Source organism: Rattus norvegicus, chromosome 9, assembly GCF_036323735.1.
Source record: "Rattus norvegicus strain BN/NHsdMcwi chromosome 9, GRCr8, whole genome shotgun sequence".
Classification (NCBI taxonomy): Eukaryota; Metazoa; Chordata; class Mammalia; order Rodentia; family Muridae; genus Rattus; species Rattus norvegicus.
Window position 1 is genome coordinate 91317473 of NC_086027.1, and position 18296 is coordinate 91335768.

Genomic DNA, 18296 nt, shown 5'->3' on the forward strand with positions numbered 1-18296 from the left:
AAGAGAAGACTTGGTAAGGGTCAGGGTGAGACTGCTCTCACGCCTGTCTTCTCTTACTCGCTGCACCACTTTCTCCTCTTTATCCTTCTTCTCCCTCCACCTTTCCTTCCCCTCTTCCATTTCTCCACCATCGTCACTCCCATCTACCCCACAAAAACAAATAACATGATCGGGACTGACTGAGGCTAAACGTACAGTAAGTTCTAGGCCTGTGTGCTCTGTGCAGACTTCATATGGTCCCTGAAAGTGTTTCAGGAAGTCGATCTCTGGGAAGAAAGACTTCAGGAGCACAGAAAATCAATGATAAATGGAGTGGCTCAAGGTCACAAGAACACACTGTTCCCTCTGAATCTCAGAAAGCTAGGGTCTTCCTGTACAGGCTTTTGCATTTGGAAGCCTAGAAATCTGCATGTTCTGGAGGTCAAAGGGGCTCTCTCTCCGAAGAAGAGAGAGGGGACGTCCATATTTAAGTGTTTAAGCAAAAAGAAAGATTTCATAAGAAGTCTCCAAATGAACTCTAAGGTAAGGCAGATGCTGAGGTGGGCAGAGTGTCCATCTGGGAGACAGCAGGAAAGCTTTATGTTGGAGAAGAGGGACTGGGCTCCCACGAGGTCTTTTCTTTCCTAGGAACTCCACTATCGACTTTCCCATGGCTATATCCTGCCTTCTGCCCAGCCTCTAGGTCAGCCTGGCTTCCTGTGGGAGTTGATCCCTAGGGGTCTGGAATCCCCAATCATATCTCTTCCTTAAAGACAGGACCTGGCACAACACTCCACACTGTATGGCTGTGCCACTCAGGGATGTAACAAGAGATTCAAGGGCGTACCTCAAACCTGGGCTTCAGAGATGAAGAAGACTCACCGGGTAGATGAAATGAGCTGTCCACTAAGTCTGATGGTCTGAGCTTAGTCTCTGGAACCCACAGAGTGGAAGAAGAGAACATTTAGCAACTTGTTCTTGAGCTCCAGACAGGCACTGTGGCATGCCCCCTCCCCAGTACATAAATGTAAGCAACAACAACAACAACAAAATGGCTTCAGAGTCGTGGATTTCCCATGGTTCACTGAGCATCTTAGCATCACTTTCAGTATGGATCACACACAGTTGTCATCACCCAGCAGAGTCAAGGGGATGCTCTGTGTATGCACAAGGCTACCAGGGGACAGCATGGGCCAAGATAATTAGCAGCTAAAACTATCATCAGAAAAGGGCTCCATGGTTATAATTAAAGTAAGTAAGCTTGCTCTCTTATTATGAGCTCCGGAAATAAAGAACCTAGGAAAACTTAGACAATAAAGCCAAAAAGAAGTCTATATCCCATTTTTACAGTAGAAATAAATAAAAGCAAAATATTAAATCTAGTTTGTATATAACAAGAATGAAGAATGATGTGTAAATTAAAATAATTAAGTATAATAGGCCATGAAAGTATGAGGTAACTTTCTGTAAATTAGGTTGGCACTGATGACATTTATGTCTGGTATCATCTGCATATGCTTTAAATTCCATGTAAATATCGATGGTTATTAACTCAAGGAGTATCTACTTGGCTTGTTTGCACTAAGTCATGCTATACATGATAGAGAAAAAAAAGGAATTGAAGTAACTATAGGTTACTGTTTGTCTGTCTTCTATGGCTCATATTTTATAATCTTTTACTTCTTCTATGGCTCATATTTTATAATCTTTTACATGCATGAAGTGTGTGTATGAGTGTGCATGTATATTCACGTTTGCGTGCTTGTGGGTGCCTCTGTAGCCCCAAGGTTGATATCCGGTCTCAATCGTCTCTACCCAACATATGGGAGTAGGATCGCTTGCTGAACCAGAGCCCACAGTTTTGGTGAGGTTGTAGCCAGCCTGCTTGCTCCAAGGGTTCTGCCACACCCACTGGCTTTTAAGTAGTCTCTGGAGAATTCAAATTCCACTCCCGGGCTTACATGGCAAGCATTTTAACCAGCTGAGCCGTCTCTGCCGCCCTGTGTGCAGTTTTAAATGGCTGCTTTGGTATCAGCACCAGAGGTCGATTTCACAGGGCTTCCAAGAGAGGAACCCAGCTAGAAGGCATCCACAGTCTATGGATAATAAACGTGGATACCGGTGCAGGAGTGGTGAACCTAGAGCGGCAATCTGAAAGTGAGGAGAAGAGGATGTCCTGGTGAAGAGGTGGTGACTGAGAGGGGAGTTGGAGAACTTAGAGAAGGCTCCATGGGTGACCTAACAGAGCAAGAGATATTGTTTAGTAAGGGGAAAAAATTGCGGACAAGCATGAGGCCCTGAGTTCAAATCCCTAGCATGGATGGAAAAGCCAGACATATACATCATATACATATACATATACATATACATATACATATACATATACATATACATACACATACACATACACATACACATACACATACACATACACATACACATACACATATACATGTATACACACACACATACACACACACACACACACACATATATATATATATATATATATTTATATATATATACCTGCAGCCTTAACGGAGATCTCTAGAGATCAGAAACAGAATTGCTGAGGCTTGCTGGCCTCCAGCTTTGCTCCTGGTTCTGTGAGAGACCCTGTCTTAAGGGAACACAGCTACACAAGATAGAGCAGGATACCTGACCTCTTCCTCTTGCTTCAGAATACAGATATGTGCACCTGCACATGTGCACGTGCTCTTGCAGGTAAAATATTTACACAGATGAAATAAATCTTTTTAAAATCTTTAAAATGAAAACAGAAGAGACATGGTATTAGTTAAAATGTTAAAGGCAGATTAAATAATTATATAGAGTTGTCAAGAGTACTGACAATTGTATTCGAAACCTCCATCTAGTATCAAGTGTTAAAAAAAAAATCTTGGACAAAAAGAACCACTTTTTTTCTTTCCTTTTTGTCTTAGTCAGGGTTTGTGTTCCTTCACGAAACATCAAGACCAAGAAGCAAGGTCGGGAGGAAAGGGTTTATTCAGCTTGCGCTTCCGCATTGCTATTCATCACCAAAGGAGGTCAGAATAAGAACTCACACAGGGCAGGAACCTGGAGGCAGGAGTGGCTGCAGAAGCCATGGAGGAATGCTGCTTACTGGCTTGCTTCCCCTGGCTTGCTCAGCTTACAGAACCCAGGACCACCAGCCTGAGGATGACACCACTCACAATGGGCTGGGCCCTCCCACCCTTGATCACTAATTGAGAAAATGCCTTACAGTTGGGTCTCCTAGAGGCTTTCCTCAAAGGAGGCTCTTTATGATGACTCCAGCTTGTGTCAGGTTGACACACAAAACTGACCAGTACACTTCCGTTTTTCATATTTTTAAGAAGTAAACTATTCTACATAGTTCTCTTGATTTTGATTCTGTTTTCAACTCATGAGCTCTAGTTGAGTCCTGGTTAATTTCAACCATAGGTGAGCAGAGCACCAGTGTGATAAAGTGTGTGTGAAGGGAAAAGTGAGGAATAGATGTTTAAATCTGGCTTCCAAACAAGCCACTCCTTCATGTTTCACTTGCGAGCGAATCGGCTAGAAATCTCAGGTCTTGGACCATGAGATTCTGATTCAGTCTGACTGGCTGCTGAGAATGCAGCTCCTTACAGCTCCTGGGTATGCCAGTGCTGCTTGGGTTGGGAAGGGTTCTAAGTCTTTGAACGTGTGCTGATCTGGAGCTAATATGGGGCTTTGCTTGGCTCTTGTTCATTTGCATTGAACTCAGAAGAGCATCCCTGAACCATGTCACCACTGAGCCACCATTTCTCGCAGTGTCTGTCTCTTTTTCCTTATGCAACTCCAGTCAGAATACAGCACATGGTGCTTAGATGAACGTCTTGTTCAAAAGACTTGTGAGGGATTATCAGAGTCCTACAACACCCTGAAGCTGGTACCATGATTAGTCCAATGTGACAGAGGGTAAGAGTCCACCCCGGAGAAGTTAATCCACACCAATATGCACAAAAGGATTCAGGATCCAGGGGTAGTCCAGATGCCAGCCTCTTGAGCATCCGTTTCCTCCCTCCTGTGGAACAACTCATTTTCTTCTGCTGCTGCATCGAAAATATAAGGCAGATGACTGCTCTTACCCTCCAATGCTGATAATCTCAGTCTGTCCTTCCATCAAAACTCTAGGGCTCTGGGCCGAGGCTACAGCTCAGGGAGTAAGCGGTGCCTGCTGTGGAGGTGAGGACCTGAGTTTCCATCCCAGGATGTGTGAAGAGCCAGTGTGTGTATCTGTCAACCCAGCACACCTAAAGCAAGACAGAAGCTATAGGCTGAGGAATCCCTGGAAGCTCACACACCAGGAGGGGGAGAGGCCCCAGAAGAATGGAAACTGAAAACCAACTCTCGGGGTTGTCGTTTGACCGTCACACTCACTCTCTGACTGGTGCTCACCCACCCAAGGATAAGCGCACAGATGAACATGCTCACACAAATATACCAGACATAGAGGAGAGATAAAGAATCCACGGGGCCTTGGGAAAAGCCATCTAAAATTTAAATTTTCTATAATCCTGCAAGGGGAGAAGTATTTGATATCAGGACTGAGATTTAAATTTTTTCAAGAAGCAGTATCAATTTATAAAAGACAATCATATGCCTCTCCAGGCCTCTTGGGCATCAGCAGAGCACCTGACATCCTACCCACCTCCCCATCCCACTCCACAAAGATGACAAACTTTCCCCAAGAACTTTCCTAAAGCCACTATGTGACAGATTACATTTATGACCTGGGCACAAACTCCACAATGTCCTTAAATCTTAATAAAGATTTTAATGACTGTCTTCTTGTTATTTTACCAAAGAGACCCTAATTACAGTTAACCAAAATGATTGTGGTGGGGGTGTAATGTATGAGAGAGAAAATATAAAATAAAATAAAATAAAAAATAAAATAAGTGACCACAATGCATGTTTGCACAAAGATTTCGCAAAAGGCTCTACCATGCAGCAGCTAAGTTTGTCCTCTAGATAGTCTGATACAAGTGGTTTGGAATTCATTGAGTACTGGAACTTTTAAATATTTCTCAGGAGACTCTAATGTACAGCCACGGTTGTGCATCATGGAAGATGCCCCTTTCACTCTACAATCTGAGGTGGTGGGGAGAGAGGACAGGGAATTCAGATGGCCAGTAAACCTGCATTAGAAAATGGAGAAAAGTAAATGTTCGCTGCTTCTTCAAGGAAGCTGGCCCTTTCTTTCAGTAATTAACATCCGTTAACAGGCTACCTAAGTGCTGATAGCTGAGTTTGTACCCACTGATATGTTTATGACGTTTGGATGGTTATCGTCAGTCCTCCTCAGTTACCACTGTGATGATATTATGGTTGTTTAATGGGAGCCTTGTTGAGCTAGCAAAACCATTCAATTGTAATTCTTCGTGCCTGTTACTACATCTCTTGATCTCTGAGGTGATGGTACCTAACTGAAACTGATTTTACTGTAGCCTATACAGTTTAAATGATTTACCTCATTCAGTGTAGTCTGCTGCAGAAGATAGCGTTAAGAGCCTTGCAACAATGTATCCTACCAAGCCAGAAGTGACATTTGCATCGAAGGCCCTCCCAGTCAGGGACACCCTGGACCAGAGTTGGCTCTCATTTTCTCCTCCGTTTCCGCAGATAAGGTTTAGCCTGAAAAGCAGTTCAACTCAGAGAATAGGATGCGCTTTCTCTTTCCCCTCAGCTGCCTCTTGCTCTTGGCATTTTGGAATGCCGGGACTGCCAGGACAGTAACTCGAGCCTCCAAATTAATCAAAACACACAGTGCCCAGTTCAAGCCCTGGCAAAGAAACCTGGGAGCCAGGCAAGCTCTCCTCTGCTGACCCCGAGGCCACAACTTCCCCAGCCACCACCCCTTAGATGCCACAATGCTTCCGCTCCCAGGCAGGTGCCCTGGCACTGGAGCAGTGTCTTCCTGAGGGCGGCTTACCCGGGGAACAAACAACCCGGTAACTGAACCGCGGGAACTGCGGGAACTGCGGGGTAGCAGGCAGACCTAACACGCACCTCGAGGTTGTGGCTGGAGGTAATCCACCCGTGACCGTGTTCCTCTTCACAGCCTGTCCAGCCTCAGGTCTGTGTGCTGGCTGCGAGTTGAAGACCGGCAGCAGATGGGCAGCCCCTAGAGCTGCCAGCAAACCCGGCCTCCAGAGTCGCAGACTCCCGCGCGCCTCCCGCTTAATCTGGGCAGGGCTGCTGGCCACTCCCCCCACCCTGTGCAGCCACCTCCCTACCGCACACCCCAAAATTCCTCACGCTGACCTGCACCCGCTAGGCACCGGAGTCCCAGGATCGTAGGGACATCACCTCTTTCACCCTGACCCCTGGAGCTGCGCCCACCTGCCTGCTCTTCGGACGCCCAACCCTTTCTCACTTCCTGGGCACGATGCCCGGTTGAAGGGACAGTGCCTGGCGAGCTGGGAGGGAGAGGGGACGAGGGCGGGACCTCAGCCACTTTCTTCCCTCCCTTGGTGTAACAATCAAAAGCTTGGGTGAGGACAAACAGACCGCAGTGGGTCCAGCCCTTACGAAACTCGTCCCAGTGAGCCAGCAAGGCGAGCTTCACTGCGGGATTTCTCCAATCTATGCCCCGCGGGGAACATGGAGGCCTGAGAGCCCGTGGATCCCATAGGTCACTGAAAACACCAGGGACCGTCGCCCATCATGCACTCAGAGACTGCTCCAAGGTTCTTGGCGCTCCTGCTGCCTATCCTGTTGCTGCTCCTGGCTGCCCCGCCTGTGGTTAGCAAGGTGAGTGACTGAAAGGTTGTGCAGACCCCACCGCTTGGCAGAGCTATCCCTATCCCAGCCTGTGGGACAAGCCAGTCGCACTGACTAGGGCTCTGTCTTTGAGTCACTATCTGGAGGGTTGCGCAGCTGCTGCAGGCTCCCCCTGAGTCATGGGATGGCAGCACAGGGAAAGGAGCAAGCAGCTCTGAGGAACAGGTGGAATTTGCTACACTGGAAGAAGCGCAGAGTCAGTCAGTGGTCCAGGACCCCAGGAGTCCCGGATGGAGGAACAAAGCTCACAGAAATCAGTAGATGGTTACCAATAAATAGGTCATAGACAGACAGACGATGGTAGGGATGGATCTAAGAGAACTGATGATGATAAATATAAGTGATATAAGATAGTTACAATGGTGATAAGTAAAAAGACAGAAGTAAGAGGTAAATAGATAATACATGGACGGACAGATAGATGAGTTTGGTAGAAGATGATGGATGGGTGGGTGGGTGGATTGATGGACGGATGGACAGATGGACAACAGACAGACAGACAGTGAAAATAATGGCCGAGGTACTGGAGATGTCAGGATGGTAAATGAACAGGTGGCTTGGTTGGCTAAAAGTTCACCAGCCTGGAAGGAGAAGCCCCTTTGGAGACTCAGCCCTGCTCCTTCCAGACCTCATCTTGACTCTGACTTCCCTGGGGTTCAGTGTTCCTTTGGACTCTCAGGACACAAAAGCCATCACAGCTAAAAATAAAAAATCAAGACATAGAACTTATATTAGGATGGATTAAGCAATATCAGGTTGATTTGGTTTTTATTTGGAATTTGGGTCACCCTGTGCTCATTTGAATCTTCTCCATAATGTTTGGGTTTTTTTGCCACTAAAGATAGAAATCTCCTTGAAACTATGAGGAGCCTAGAAGGGGCTGGCTAGGTTTCAATTTGTGAATCAGAAATTTAACTTTTCAGATGCTCGACGTTTGTTGACTTGGGTATGGTGAGCTTCATTTCCAGTGATGAGCAGGTGCCTCGGTCTTACAGGACCGAGCCTGTGACTGGAGATTAGTGGTCCCATATGCGTCACCGGCAAACACCTTAAGGACCTATGGCTGCATGTACTCTACTAGTTTCCACTGTACATACCCTTTAAGGAAGGCACGGCCGACAACATAGCTAGGCTAACACTCCTCTGGATCCCATTCCTCTAGATTTCTGATTTCCCACAAAACCCAGATCCAGTCTTTCATGGTGTTTCTTTCCAATTTCTGTGCACTTAGATCCACAACTATGTACCCACAGCAATATAGAGCTGTATTTTTAGCAGGACTATTTTCAGATTAAATGTGTTCTTTGGCAACTTGCAGGCCTGTCTGCACCTGAGGTTAAGTCTTCCTCTTCTAGCTCTTCACTTTGTTGCACAGCTTTCAACAAAGGGCTAAAGTTAATGGATCTGGTCGCCCACCTTTCATTCATGTCTTAGCGTCCTCACCTTTATACTCTAAAAAATTTTGTAACCTATATAAAGTGGCTATAACAAGACCATATTTATCAGGGTTAGTGAGGTGGCTCAGTGTATGGAAACTGGCAACATTGACTCAACTCTGAAATAGCATAAGAGAACCAGCTCCTGAAAGTTGTGTCCTTTCCCTGCCTACACTCACAAAATACATACATACATACATACATACATACATACATACATACATACATAGGACTGCCTGACCTAGGTGACTAAATACTGCCGGGCAGGATGGCTACAACTCATGTAAACTGGGGTGGATTCTCTAACAGCTTTAGCAGAAACCAGAGAATCATGTTATACAAAAGCCTAAGAACATTCTAGAACAGTAATCATCACCATCACCATCACCATCGTATTTCTAGACTCAGAAGAAAAGCAATGAGATTGTGAGGGGACCTCTACTCTTGGAAGACTCAAGAGGTGAGCCAGAGCTGAGGAGATGGCTCAGTGATTAAGAGCAGTTGTGGGTCTTGCACAGGACCTGGGTTTGAGTCCCAGAACCCCTATGTTGATTTACAATCATCTGTAACTCAAGACCCAGGGATCCAGTGTCGTCTTCTGGCCTCCATGAGCACAAGCACATACATGATCACATGCCTACATGCAGAGAGAAGAGTCCCACACAAAACAAAAATAAATAAATCTCATTTATAAAATGTGGTAGCCTGAGACCACAGACCCTCCAGTCGTAATCACATTGTGACGTTTGCTTGCATCTTACAAGTAAAACTATTTCTGTTTTGAGTCTGGAGAGGTCAAAACATTACAATTTAAGTTGATGACTGCCACAGTGAATCCTTCTGTTCTGTGTCTATTGAAGCTTCAAGTGAGCCTTTGTTAAAAGCATCCAGAGTTATCATTTCCACTGCACCTTCTGAAGGGAACAGAATCAGTGTCCCCAAAGACTACCCAGGAGGTCCCCAATGAGCCACATTATAGAGAAAAGATATCTCAACTTAACTGGTACCTGGGCGACATGTGCCAACATGGCTGAACCTACACGTCAGCTGTGACCTTGAGCAAGGCAGGCAGTACTCTGAATCTCAATCTTTTTAGCCGTGACCTGGGAGAGTTGACACCCCTCCCGTAGGCAGCAGGTAATAAGTGAGGTAGTAGGGGAGGGGACATTCTTCATGTCCATCCAGCTGTTGACAGCCTGGAATTCCAGCATCCTTCCAGAAGAGACGCTAGAAATCTAGCTCTTAGTCATAAATGTCTTGTATTAGCAAGCAACTGAGTTTGATTTAACACCAAGCAAAAGAACAAGCAGGAAACAAGCAAATCATTTGTGAGTCAAACAACCTGAAAGTGAGAGATACGTTCAACGTTTGGGCTATCGTGTGTCTAATCTCTGTGCTATGTTAGCTGAATGTCTCCAGTTGTACTTTAGCATTTCCCCAAACAGGAAGCGAGCAGCAGTGCTGACCCTGAATGCCCTGCTTAGCCAAGGTGGAAACTGCCTGCTCACACAGTTTGTCCCCAAGCACCCAGGGAGAAGGACTTTGCTGCTTGACTGAGGAGCCAAGGGCCACCCAGCTGTTCGCTGTACCTACAGGTTTACGGCTATGTTCTGCTCAGTTCACCCATATCAAACTAGCAAGCCTTCTGTTACTATTCCAGGCAATAGTGAGGAATAGAGGTGCCTATCTCTGCTCCCTGGAGAAGGTAAACGTCACTGGCAAAGTTAGGATTCTCTTAAGTTCTAGGAAGAACTGCAAGATGCACATAGCACCCAAAGACACTTTCTCATCTGAATTTATTTTCAACAATCAAAACCCAAAAACTTTCGTTGAACTAGTTATCATCTCAAACAGACAAAAAAAGTAGTGTAATCTAATAGCACAGATTTATCTATCCCTGAGATTAAACAAATATTAATAAAACTTGGCTCGTTGTCTCTCAGACTCCCTGTGTTAGGGGGAAAAATACAGAATGTCATCATACTTAAGTTCTTAACTGTGTTCCAACCCAGGAGGTCTGTGTATTCCGTTCTCATGGAAGATTTTGTGTTTATTGTCCACACAAAGGAGTGTGTGTGTGTGTGTGTGTGTGTGTGTGTGTGTGTGTGTGTGTGTAGTCTCCTTAAAAATAAATATCATTGTTTCATGGTTTTTCAAATATAATAGTTTCATATTACACACTTGTTTTTTTTAAATCATTGACTAGTGTGTCATTGGATTTTATCCCTATTGACATATTTTTTTGGTAAAAGAACCCGTTTCATAGTATCCTGTAATATAAAGTCCATTGTTTTGCCAGCCTCTTCCTTACAATGGAAGCCAGGCTCCACACTTTTATTTTACAAAGTTGCCGTGTGTGTGCCTCTCTGTAGGTAACATTGTGACAACAGGAATAGGAATTCCTGGGTACATAGAGAAAAGTTTGTTTGTTTTATTGTTACAGTAATTGTTCAGTATCGCTACATTACTCTATGTGAGGTTACATCATGCTTACTTTTCCCTTCATCAATGGCAAAACTTGATGTGCTTGGATGTTAGCAAGCAAGAGAGACCTTGTTCTAACAAGTAAGCCTTCATCCTTGATTGCGTCTTTATACTTCCCCCCACTGTGAACTGCATGGACCACTTTCTGCTCCTGAGTCTACTGCAAACTTTGCCTTTCTCTTACTAAAAAATCTGAAGGGAAGTGTGTACTTGGATATCAAACTTAAGCTATTTAAATGTATTGCAAGAAGGTGATTGTAATCTTTGGTTTACCTCTTTAGCGATGTCCGAAGGTATACTATTTCATCCAACATAACTTCAAATTTACCCATGTTTCTTCAACATTTTGTCTTCTGCTCCTTGTCAAAGAAATCCTTTCTTGGAATTATGAAAACATCACTTCATATTCCTTCATTTGAAAAAAAAGAAAAGCCTTATAGTTTAAAAGTCTTTATCCTGGAACTGTCTTCGATTTACAGTATATGGATTCATTTTCACCCATATAGATAAATTATGCCATATTCTTTCTCTGGTGCATTTTTCCTGCTTCCCAGATACGTCTGTAAACACATAAAGCATGTAAGCTCTCTGTCCGATCGCACTCATCCTCTGCCGTTCTGTTTTGTTTTATTCTCTGTGGCAATAGCACGCTGATTTTGGCCACTTTCTTTGTTTTCAAACTACATCCTCTAGAGCCAGTCACAGACATAGTAGTCACGCCTGCTGTTACTATTGTCTTTAAAATTCTCACTGCCATTTTTCTATGTCCCTCTCGCTGAGGGCTGGCATCCACTTAGCAAAGTTCTACCAACAATCCCTGATAGAGGCTGATATGCATTGCATGTAACAGATGGGTTGTAAACGTGTGCCTGTCTAATACAAATGCTACTGATTTTAAAGCTTTAATGGGGGTCTAGAAACCTTTAATTCTCTTACTATTTCTAATAGCTTATGCATTTAGATTTCACATGTAACGAGTCATATGATCAGTGAATAATAACTTTATTTCTTTCTAACTTTTATATATTTTGTCCTCTCTCCCTCTACCTCCCCATTTCCCGCTCCCTCCCTCACCCCTCTGTGTGTGTGTGTGTGTGTGTGTGTGTGTATTTGTAGGGACAGAGGCTCTTACACATGTGTATGGAGACCAGAGATCAACATTTGGGTGTCTTCCTCAGCCTCTCTCTTCCTTACTTTTGAGAAAGGCTCTCTCCCTGATCTTTAAATTCACCAACTAGCCAAACAGGATGGCTAGCAAGCCCTTGGGCTCATTCTGTTTTGGCTTCCGCGGTGTTGTAATTGTAGTGGTGTATGTCTGACTTTTATGTGGTTGCTATCGAGTGAACTCCAGTCCTCATGCACTCTGCTGAGTGAGCCATCTTCCCAGCTCCTCCTCTCCCTTTTAATACTGTGCTAATTATAATTAGCACTTTGATCTTGTCTCATTACTTAGATTAAAGGGAATGCTAACAATTCATTGATGCTAGGTCTGCTGTATAGTTTTAAGATAGTCTGTCAGATAAAGAGTTTCCTTCTCTCATGAATCTATGGTTTCTATTTTATTAAATGAATCTATATTAATGCTATCACTGGTCTTGGATATAAAATAACATAATCTTTAGTTAGCTGATACAGTAAGTCAGTATGTTTTGAATGTCAAACCTTCCTTGCATTACTGTAGGATGAACTCTTAATAATGTTTCTTAAAATACACTAAGTATTGAAGATGACACAGACCTGAGAGAGCACACTAACAAACGTAGAGTGTGGTCGGCCACCAGTTGATAAACATCAGTAAAGGCCATACTGATCAAAGACCAGAGCATTGCCAGGACCAAAGAGTCACTCCTCCAGCTCTCTCTGCTGGAAAGACACTAAAATCTGCTTTCAAGTCATCGCTTCTTTCCATTTCTTAAGACTTAGCATCCAAGCGCTCACCCCAGCCCTCACTGCCACTTTGCCTGCGCTGAAATTTCCGTATCTAGAGTCACAAGATATTATTCCTTTTTGGGCTTGTCATGTTGTTTCCTTCTGACTTCCATTGTGACCAATCTCTTGGAGGCTTGGAATGGGATTTCACTTTCCTTGATGGGTAGTGTTCTGAGGTTTGAATAAAAGCAGCATCTCTACCTAGGAGTGGCTTCCAAATTGAGGCCATTACAAGTAATGCTACCACATACATCTTCATTTATGAGGCCCTGAAATATTATTTTAGTTTTTTGTTTTCTTAATATTTAAGTATTTTATGCTCCTGATGCTACTATATACAATATATTTTAAATAATCTGACTATTAAGAACATAATAAACCCAGTTGAATTTGGTATTTTGATAGTGAGGAAGTAATTTGAAAAGTTCAAATGGATTGAATGGAAAAAAATGTCCTGCCTTCATTACACGACAAAAATTTAATTAATAGCATTTTAATATCATCAATCACAAAACCTTTTAAAATGTTTTTGCAATAGCTTTGCCATGTGGATTATCAAATGCTATTTCTTAATCATCGAATACATTAAGGTTTTCCTGGTTATATTATTGTTCTTAAATTATGGTGCAAGTTAGAGACTGATTTTTAAAAATTTTTGTGAAGGTCAAACCTTTTGATCATGCCATTAAATTGTAATATGTGAGACAGGATCTTGCTATGTAGCTCAGGCTGGTCTGTAACTCAGAATCCTGCTGTCTTAGCATCTCAAGTGCCCTGACTACACATGCAATGTCACCACCCTAAGATCACTATGTTTTAATATTTCCTCTCCTTCCTTTCTCGAAATTCAATGTTCTCATTAGTGGTGTGCTTGGCCTTACTAGGTTTCCTCCTTGTTCTTACTCTTTAACAATGATTAACCCACTTATTTATTTTGCGTGTGTGTTGGTGCACACAAGCCATGGCATGCCTGTGGAAGTCAGAGGGCAGACTGCAGGAACCACATCTCCCTTCAGCTTTTAGGATCCAGAGACCTAATTTGAGTCATTGGGCTTAATGGCCAGTGCCTTTCTCACGGAGCCACCTCACTAACCCCAACTTCATCCTGACAAGGAGATGCTTTGCTAATCAAACCTTCATGGCCTCCCTGAGTCTGTTATCTTTATCTTCAACCTCGCAACCTCCAGTCACCCCCAACATTACACCAGCTTGTTTTCATGGCTTCCCAAGGCTTTGTTCCACTGCTTTGCCATTGCACCTCAAAGTTAAAGGCTTCCGTGTCTATGGAGCCAATCTTTCTGCAGTGGGCAGTGGGAGATATGGAATAAATTCTCTTCTATTCAGAGAGCCTCACACAGGTCTTCTTTGTAGCCCAGTGAGAATCAGTCTCATTTATACATATGCTGTCTCCCATGCTACTTCTGGAGGAATCAAGGCCAAGATACTTCTTCTATTTTAACTTCCTTCCCCCCGCACCCCACTGAACTGGGAAACTTCCTTACATTCACACTCCAGTTCTCTAATTCTCTCTTCAGCTGTTTTTAACTTTCAGAGGATTTTCCTCCACTGTAATTTCTCTGTACTAACCATGAATTTGATGTATGGCATGCCCATTAAAATCTAGGTCTAGAAATTACTACCTGTAGTTACTTCATCAGCTGCTCATCTTAAAATGGAGGCAATAGGTTTGAACGTTAAGACTTTATGGAGCCTGGTTGATTTAATATTCATGCTCTCCTTTGCATGTTGTTAGCCATTCCCCATACATTAACTGTTACTATGCTATTCACCATCTCTTACTTTCAGAGACCACGTGAGTCTCTAGTCTCTGCATGATTTCCATTCTTATTTATCTGTCTTTCCCATGGCACCTTTTGCTGCATCTTAAGCATTTTCTACAAGTCTCTACATTGTCACCCTAATTCTTGGTCTTTATTTCAAGATCCTGTGTCTTCTGTTGGCTGACTCTCTCAGGGGGAGAGTGTGAGGAAGAGCATATGGGGCAGCGTCTCCTCTCATCACTCAGCCTGTCTCAGCCATTGAGAGCTACAGAACGAAGTAGCTCTCCCAAGCCAGATGTTTATGTCCCCCTCAAAGCAATAAAGTAAAACCTTGCCCCAAGGTGATCGTGTTGGACAATGGGCCTTTAAGAGAAGATTTACTTATGAGGGAGAAGCTCCGGAGTGTGATTAGTGTCCCTTTAAAAAGGAGGCAAGCCTGCTTTCTGCTGTATAAGACACTATAAGGCTTTGCCAAAGCAGAGAGCAAGGCCTCCCCAGAAACCGAATCTATTACCATCTTCTTGTGGAACTTCTCAGTCTCCAAACTGTGAGTAATAAATTTTTATTATTTACAAATTACCAAGACCAAGGTATTTTATTAAATCAGTCCAAATAATCTAGGAAGGAAACAAACAAGCCTCTTTTCATGTTCCCAGGGTCACCTTCCTCCAGCTCCTCCTGCTGCTTTTTCCAAATATAGCAGGTTTTTGTTTGTCTAGACAGAGGTCAAGATCAACACAGCACAGCCACCCACTCTCTCCTCATGTCAAGCCAAGGGTCTTTCTCCTTGAGGACTTTTCTGGGGATAAGCAGTTGGTTGGTTTTTGAGTATGATCCTAGGAAAAGCAGTGAACTGAATGAAGTTTATCTCCATACTTCTATAGTTTTGACTGTGTTTGCCAGTGCGCAATATGAACTTCCTGATGTTTAGTGTGAGATTAGCTCTACTCAGTAAGGCAGAGGACTAAGGTCCCAAAAGTTTTAATCAGCGTACTCTTCCAATGCAGGGCTGTGTAGCTGGAGAACGCCCTGCATTCCTGCATCCCTTTGGAGCTGACCATACTTGCACTGTGGCGTTCAGCCAAACGAGCAGCCATCCATCAGGGAGTAAAAAACTTCCCGAGCCCTGTGAAAACACACAGTGTGTAGAGTATTTTTGTTCCACAAGGTTTATATCTGGCTTCTGCCTAAACTCTTAATCATAACATACCCTTGCCATAGCTCTTTTTACCTCAACTCCATTTCCACTTTAAGAGGAAGCTAGGATGATGACATTTTAACAGAACAGCCGTCTTCCTGAGCGGCCCTTTCAGAGTGGCCCTGAATTTCTACTTAAGCACTCAGAGGGCCTCTAGCTCTAAAAGTCACAGCGGCTTAAAGGCTGTGGTGAGACTTTGAGACGAACGCAGGTGAGCTCCTGATGCCATGATCAGTGAATAAATACCCTGGCCACACATGGAGCTCACCTAAGAGGTATCTGTGGTGATCATGTGTTGGTCCTACACGAACCTATGCATACCTATAAAGAATGGGAAGCCTAACATGAGAAAGGGATGGGCTGAGGGAAAAGTCACATTTGCAATGTCTTCGTGTTTGTAGAATTCATCTGTCTCTGTATGCCTTATGGGATACAGAGACATGGGATACTTTGACAAAATATTTTAGGTATTTATTTCTCATAGTTCTCAGAGATCTTAAGTCCCAGATCTGAGTACGTAAATGGTTAAAGGATGGTGAAAGCCCCACCCTTGACTTGCAGACTGCCAACTTCTTGTGTCATCATGTAGACAGAGCAACGTAGCTGTCTGCATCTTGCCAGGGTACTTGTCCTATCACAAGGACTTTGCCCTCATGGGTCAAGCACTACCAGGTTAAGGGTCATGACTCTAATGCATAGACTTGAGAGGGGGGATATAAAGGTTATCCACAATACCTTGTACCTTGTCTGAAGGTTTCTTGTGAATAGAGTGTGCCCTGAGCTTTGACCAAACACTTGACATTGGGGAAAAGCTATCAATGATGTTTAGAGGGTGGTGAGCCTTCTGCAGCAATCAGAGTGTATAGCCTTAGCTTTACACAGTTTCTATAACAAAAATTCTCAGTGTTACTCATCACTAGGAACTGGGAACTATCTGTAACGAGAGTCTCTGTGTTTCAGGAAACAGTTTGCTGACCTTAGCGCACAGCATCCGGCAAGCCTGACTTTCCTGCAGTGAAGTGTGTGTAGATTGGTTAAGGCAGGCTTTTACTCTGAGCTCTGCCTTTATCCGTGTACTCACTGGTTGTTGTCTTCTTCGTGAAGCATCTATAGCAAACTTTTCCTGCTTCCCAGAGTTCCCCCTTAGCATCTGCTAATTAAGGTTCTGGCTTCAGGTGTTTGTTCTGGCCGAGACTGAACTAGGCTACATTAGCTCAGTAAGTTTCCACTTCACACAGGATGAGAACTTCAGAGGCATAAACATCTCTGTGTCTGTCACACCATAGGAACATGGCGTGAGCCATTACCTATGAGCCATGTAAAACCACGCTTCAATTTTCCAAGTTTTATTTAAATATCCAAGGCAACACAAGCTAACTTTAACATATATCTCAATGCATGCATATTATCTAAATATATAATTACTATAAAAACATTGATGAGGTTTTTTTTACAGTGTTCTTCTTCATATCAAAAAATGGGAGTAGGACACATTGGTTGGGACAAGTCACATTTCTATGTGTAGCCACTGACCTGGGGAGTGACTTCTGTGCACGTTTTCCAATGGATCAGGTAGGGGTCAGTCCATATAGTCATAGCCATGGGAAGAAAACTGATTGTTTTCTATAAAAAGTCATGTCAGAGTTATAAATCAAGTTTCTATGATTAATACCATTACTATAAGACTGGGGATTAAATTCTCCTATGAGTTCTGAATGACAGACCATATCCAAACCCTAACTTGGTAAGATAAGTCCACAGGGCTGTGCATGGCTGGTTACAGATAACATTAATGTTTACACTTAATAATTTGGCTTTTTAAAGATACGACGAAGAGCATTTATGTGGCAGACACAATACCTATTGAACTACCCGTGTCTAGCAGAGCGGCTTCCGGGTGAGCCACACACAGAGTACCCTTCGTGTGTTCAGCTGACCTATCTCTCCATGCCTATAGACATTCAGCCTCATTGGGAAGGATCTGAATTTGCTGGCCATGGCACCAAAGCAGAGAGGATGGAAGGCCATTAGAGAGGTGCGAGGGAGTAAAAGGCATCTTAGAAGCAGAGGAGTAAAGGAGAGGTCCTCTAGATCAGCAGAACTTAGCCCAATCTAGTTCTGCTTCTGTACCCCCTGAAGCTAACTTGATAAGCATTACATACGGAGAAAAGAAGTTTAAAAGCTCAGCTCTGCGCATTTAATATCAGACTAAGGAACGTATTTGCACAGAGGCTGGAGAACTGGCCCAACAGTTAAGAACACTGAATGCTCTCTCAGAAGACCTGGGTTTAATTTCCAGCACCCACGTGATGGCTCGCAACCATCTGTAACTCCAGTTCTAAGGGATCTGATTCCCTCTTTCGGCTTCTGTGGAGACTAGGCACACATGTGGTGCAGAGATGACCACACACTGATACACATAAAGCAAAAATAAAGAGTATTTCCGTATGCTATAATAGGTATTGTATATGATACACACATATATGGGGTGTGGTTAAAGAATTATTTTCAGTATGTTTTCACTGCAGCATGGACGTGGTTTTAAAATGTACAGTCTTTGGGGCTATCTGAAATATAAGATTGGGGGGATACAGTTCAATTGTAGAGCTCTTACTTCCTATGTTTCAAGCCCTTGGTGCGATCCCAGAGCTAGAACAAACAAAGGAATGAATAAGTAGT

At 43.5% G+C, this 18296-nt stretch overlaps 2 protein-coding genes across 3 annotated transcripts in view; one reads left to right on the forward strand and one right to left on the reverse strand.

Annotated features, from left to right (window-relative positions):
- Col4a4 (collagen type IV alpha 4 chain) overlaps positions 1-6105 on the reverse strand; it is a 42254-nt gene extending 36149 nt beyond the window's left edge. Inside the window, exon 1 of the mRNA NM_001008332.1 lies at positions 6016-6105. The gene's annotated coding sequence lies outside the window, so the exon portion shown is untranslated. The remainder of the gene's footprint in view (positions 1-6015) is intronic.
- Positions 6106-6517: 412 nt separating this feature from the next.
- Col4a3 (collagen type IV alpha 3 chain) overlaps positions 6518-18296 on the forward strand; it is a 129099-nt gene continuing 117320 nt past the window's right edge. The window contains exon 1 of one of the 2 annotated variants that reach the window (NM_001413988.1): positions 6518-6759. In NM_001413988.1, the coding sequence (NP_001400917.1) occupies positions 6673-6759 (87 nt within the window). In that variant the 5' untranslated portion in view covers positions 6518-6672. The remainder of the gene's footprint in view (positions 6760-18296) is intronic. The other variant, XR_005488938.2, reaches the window with a different exon arrangement.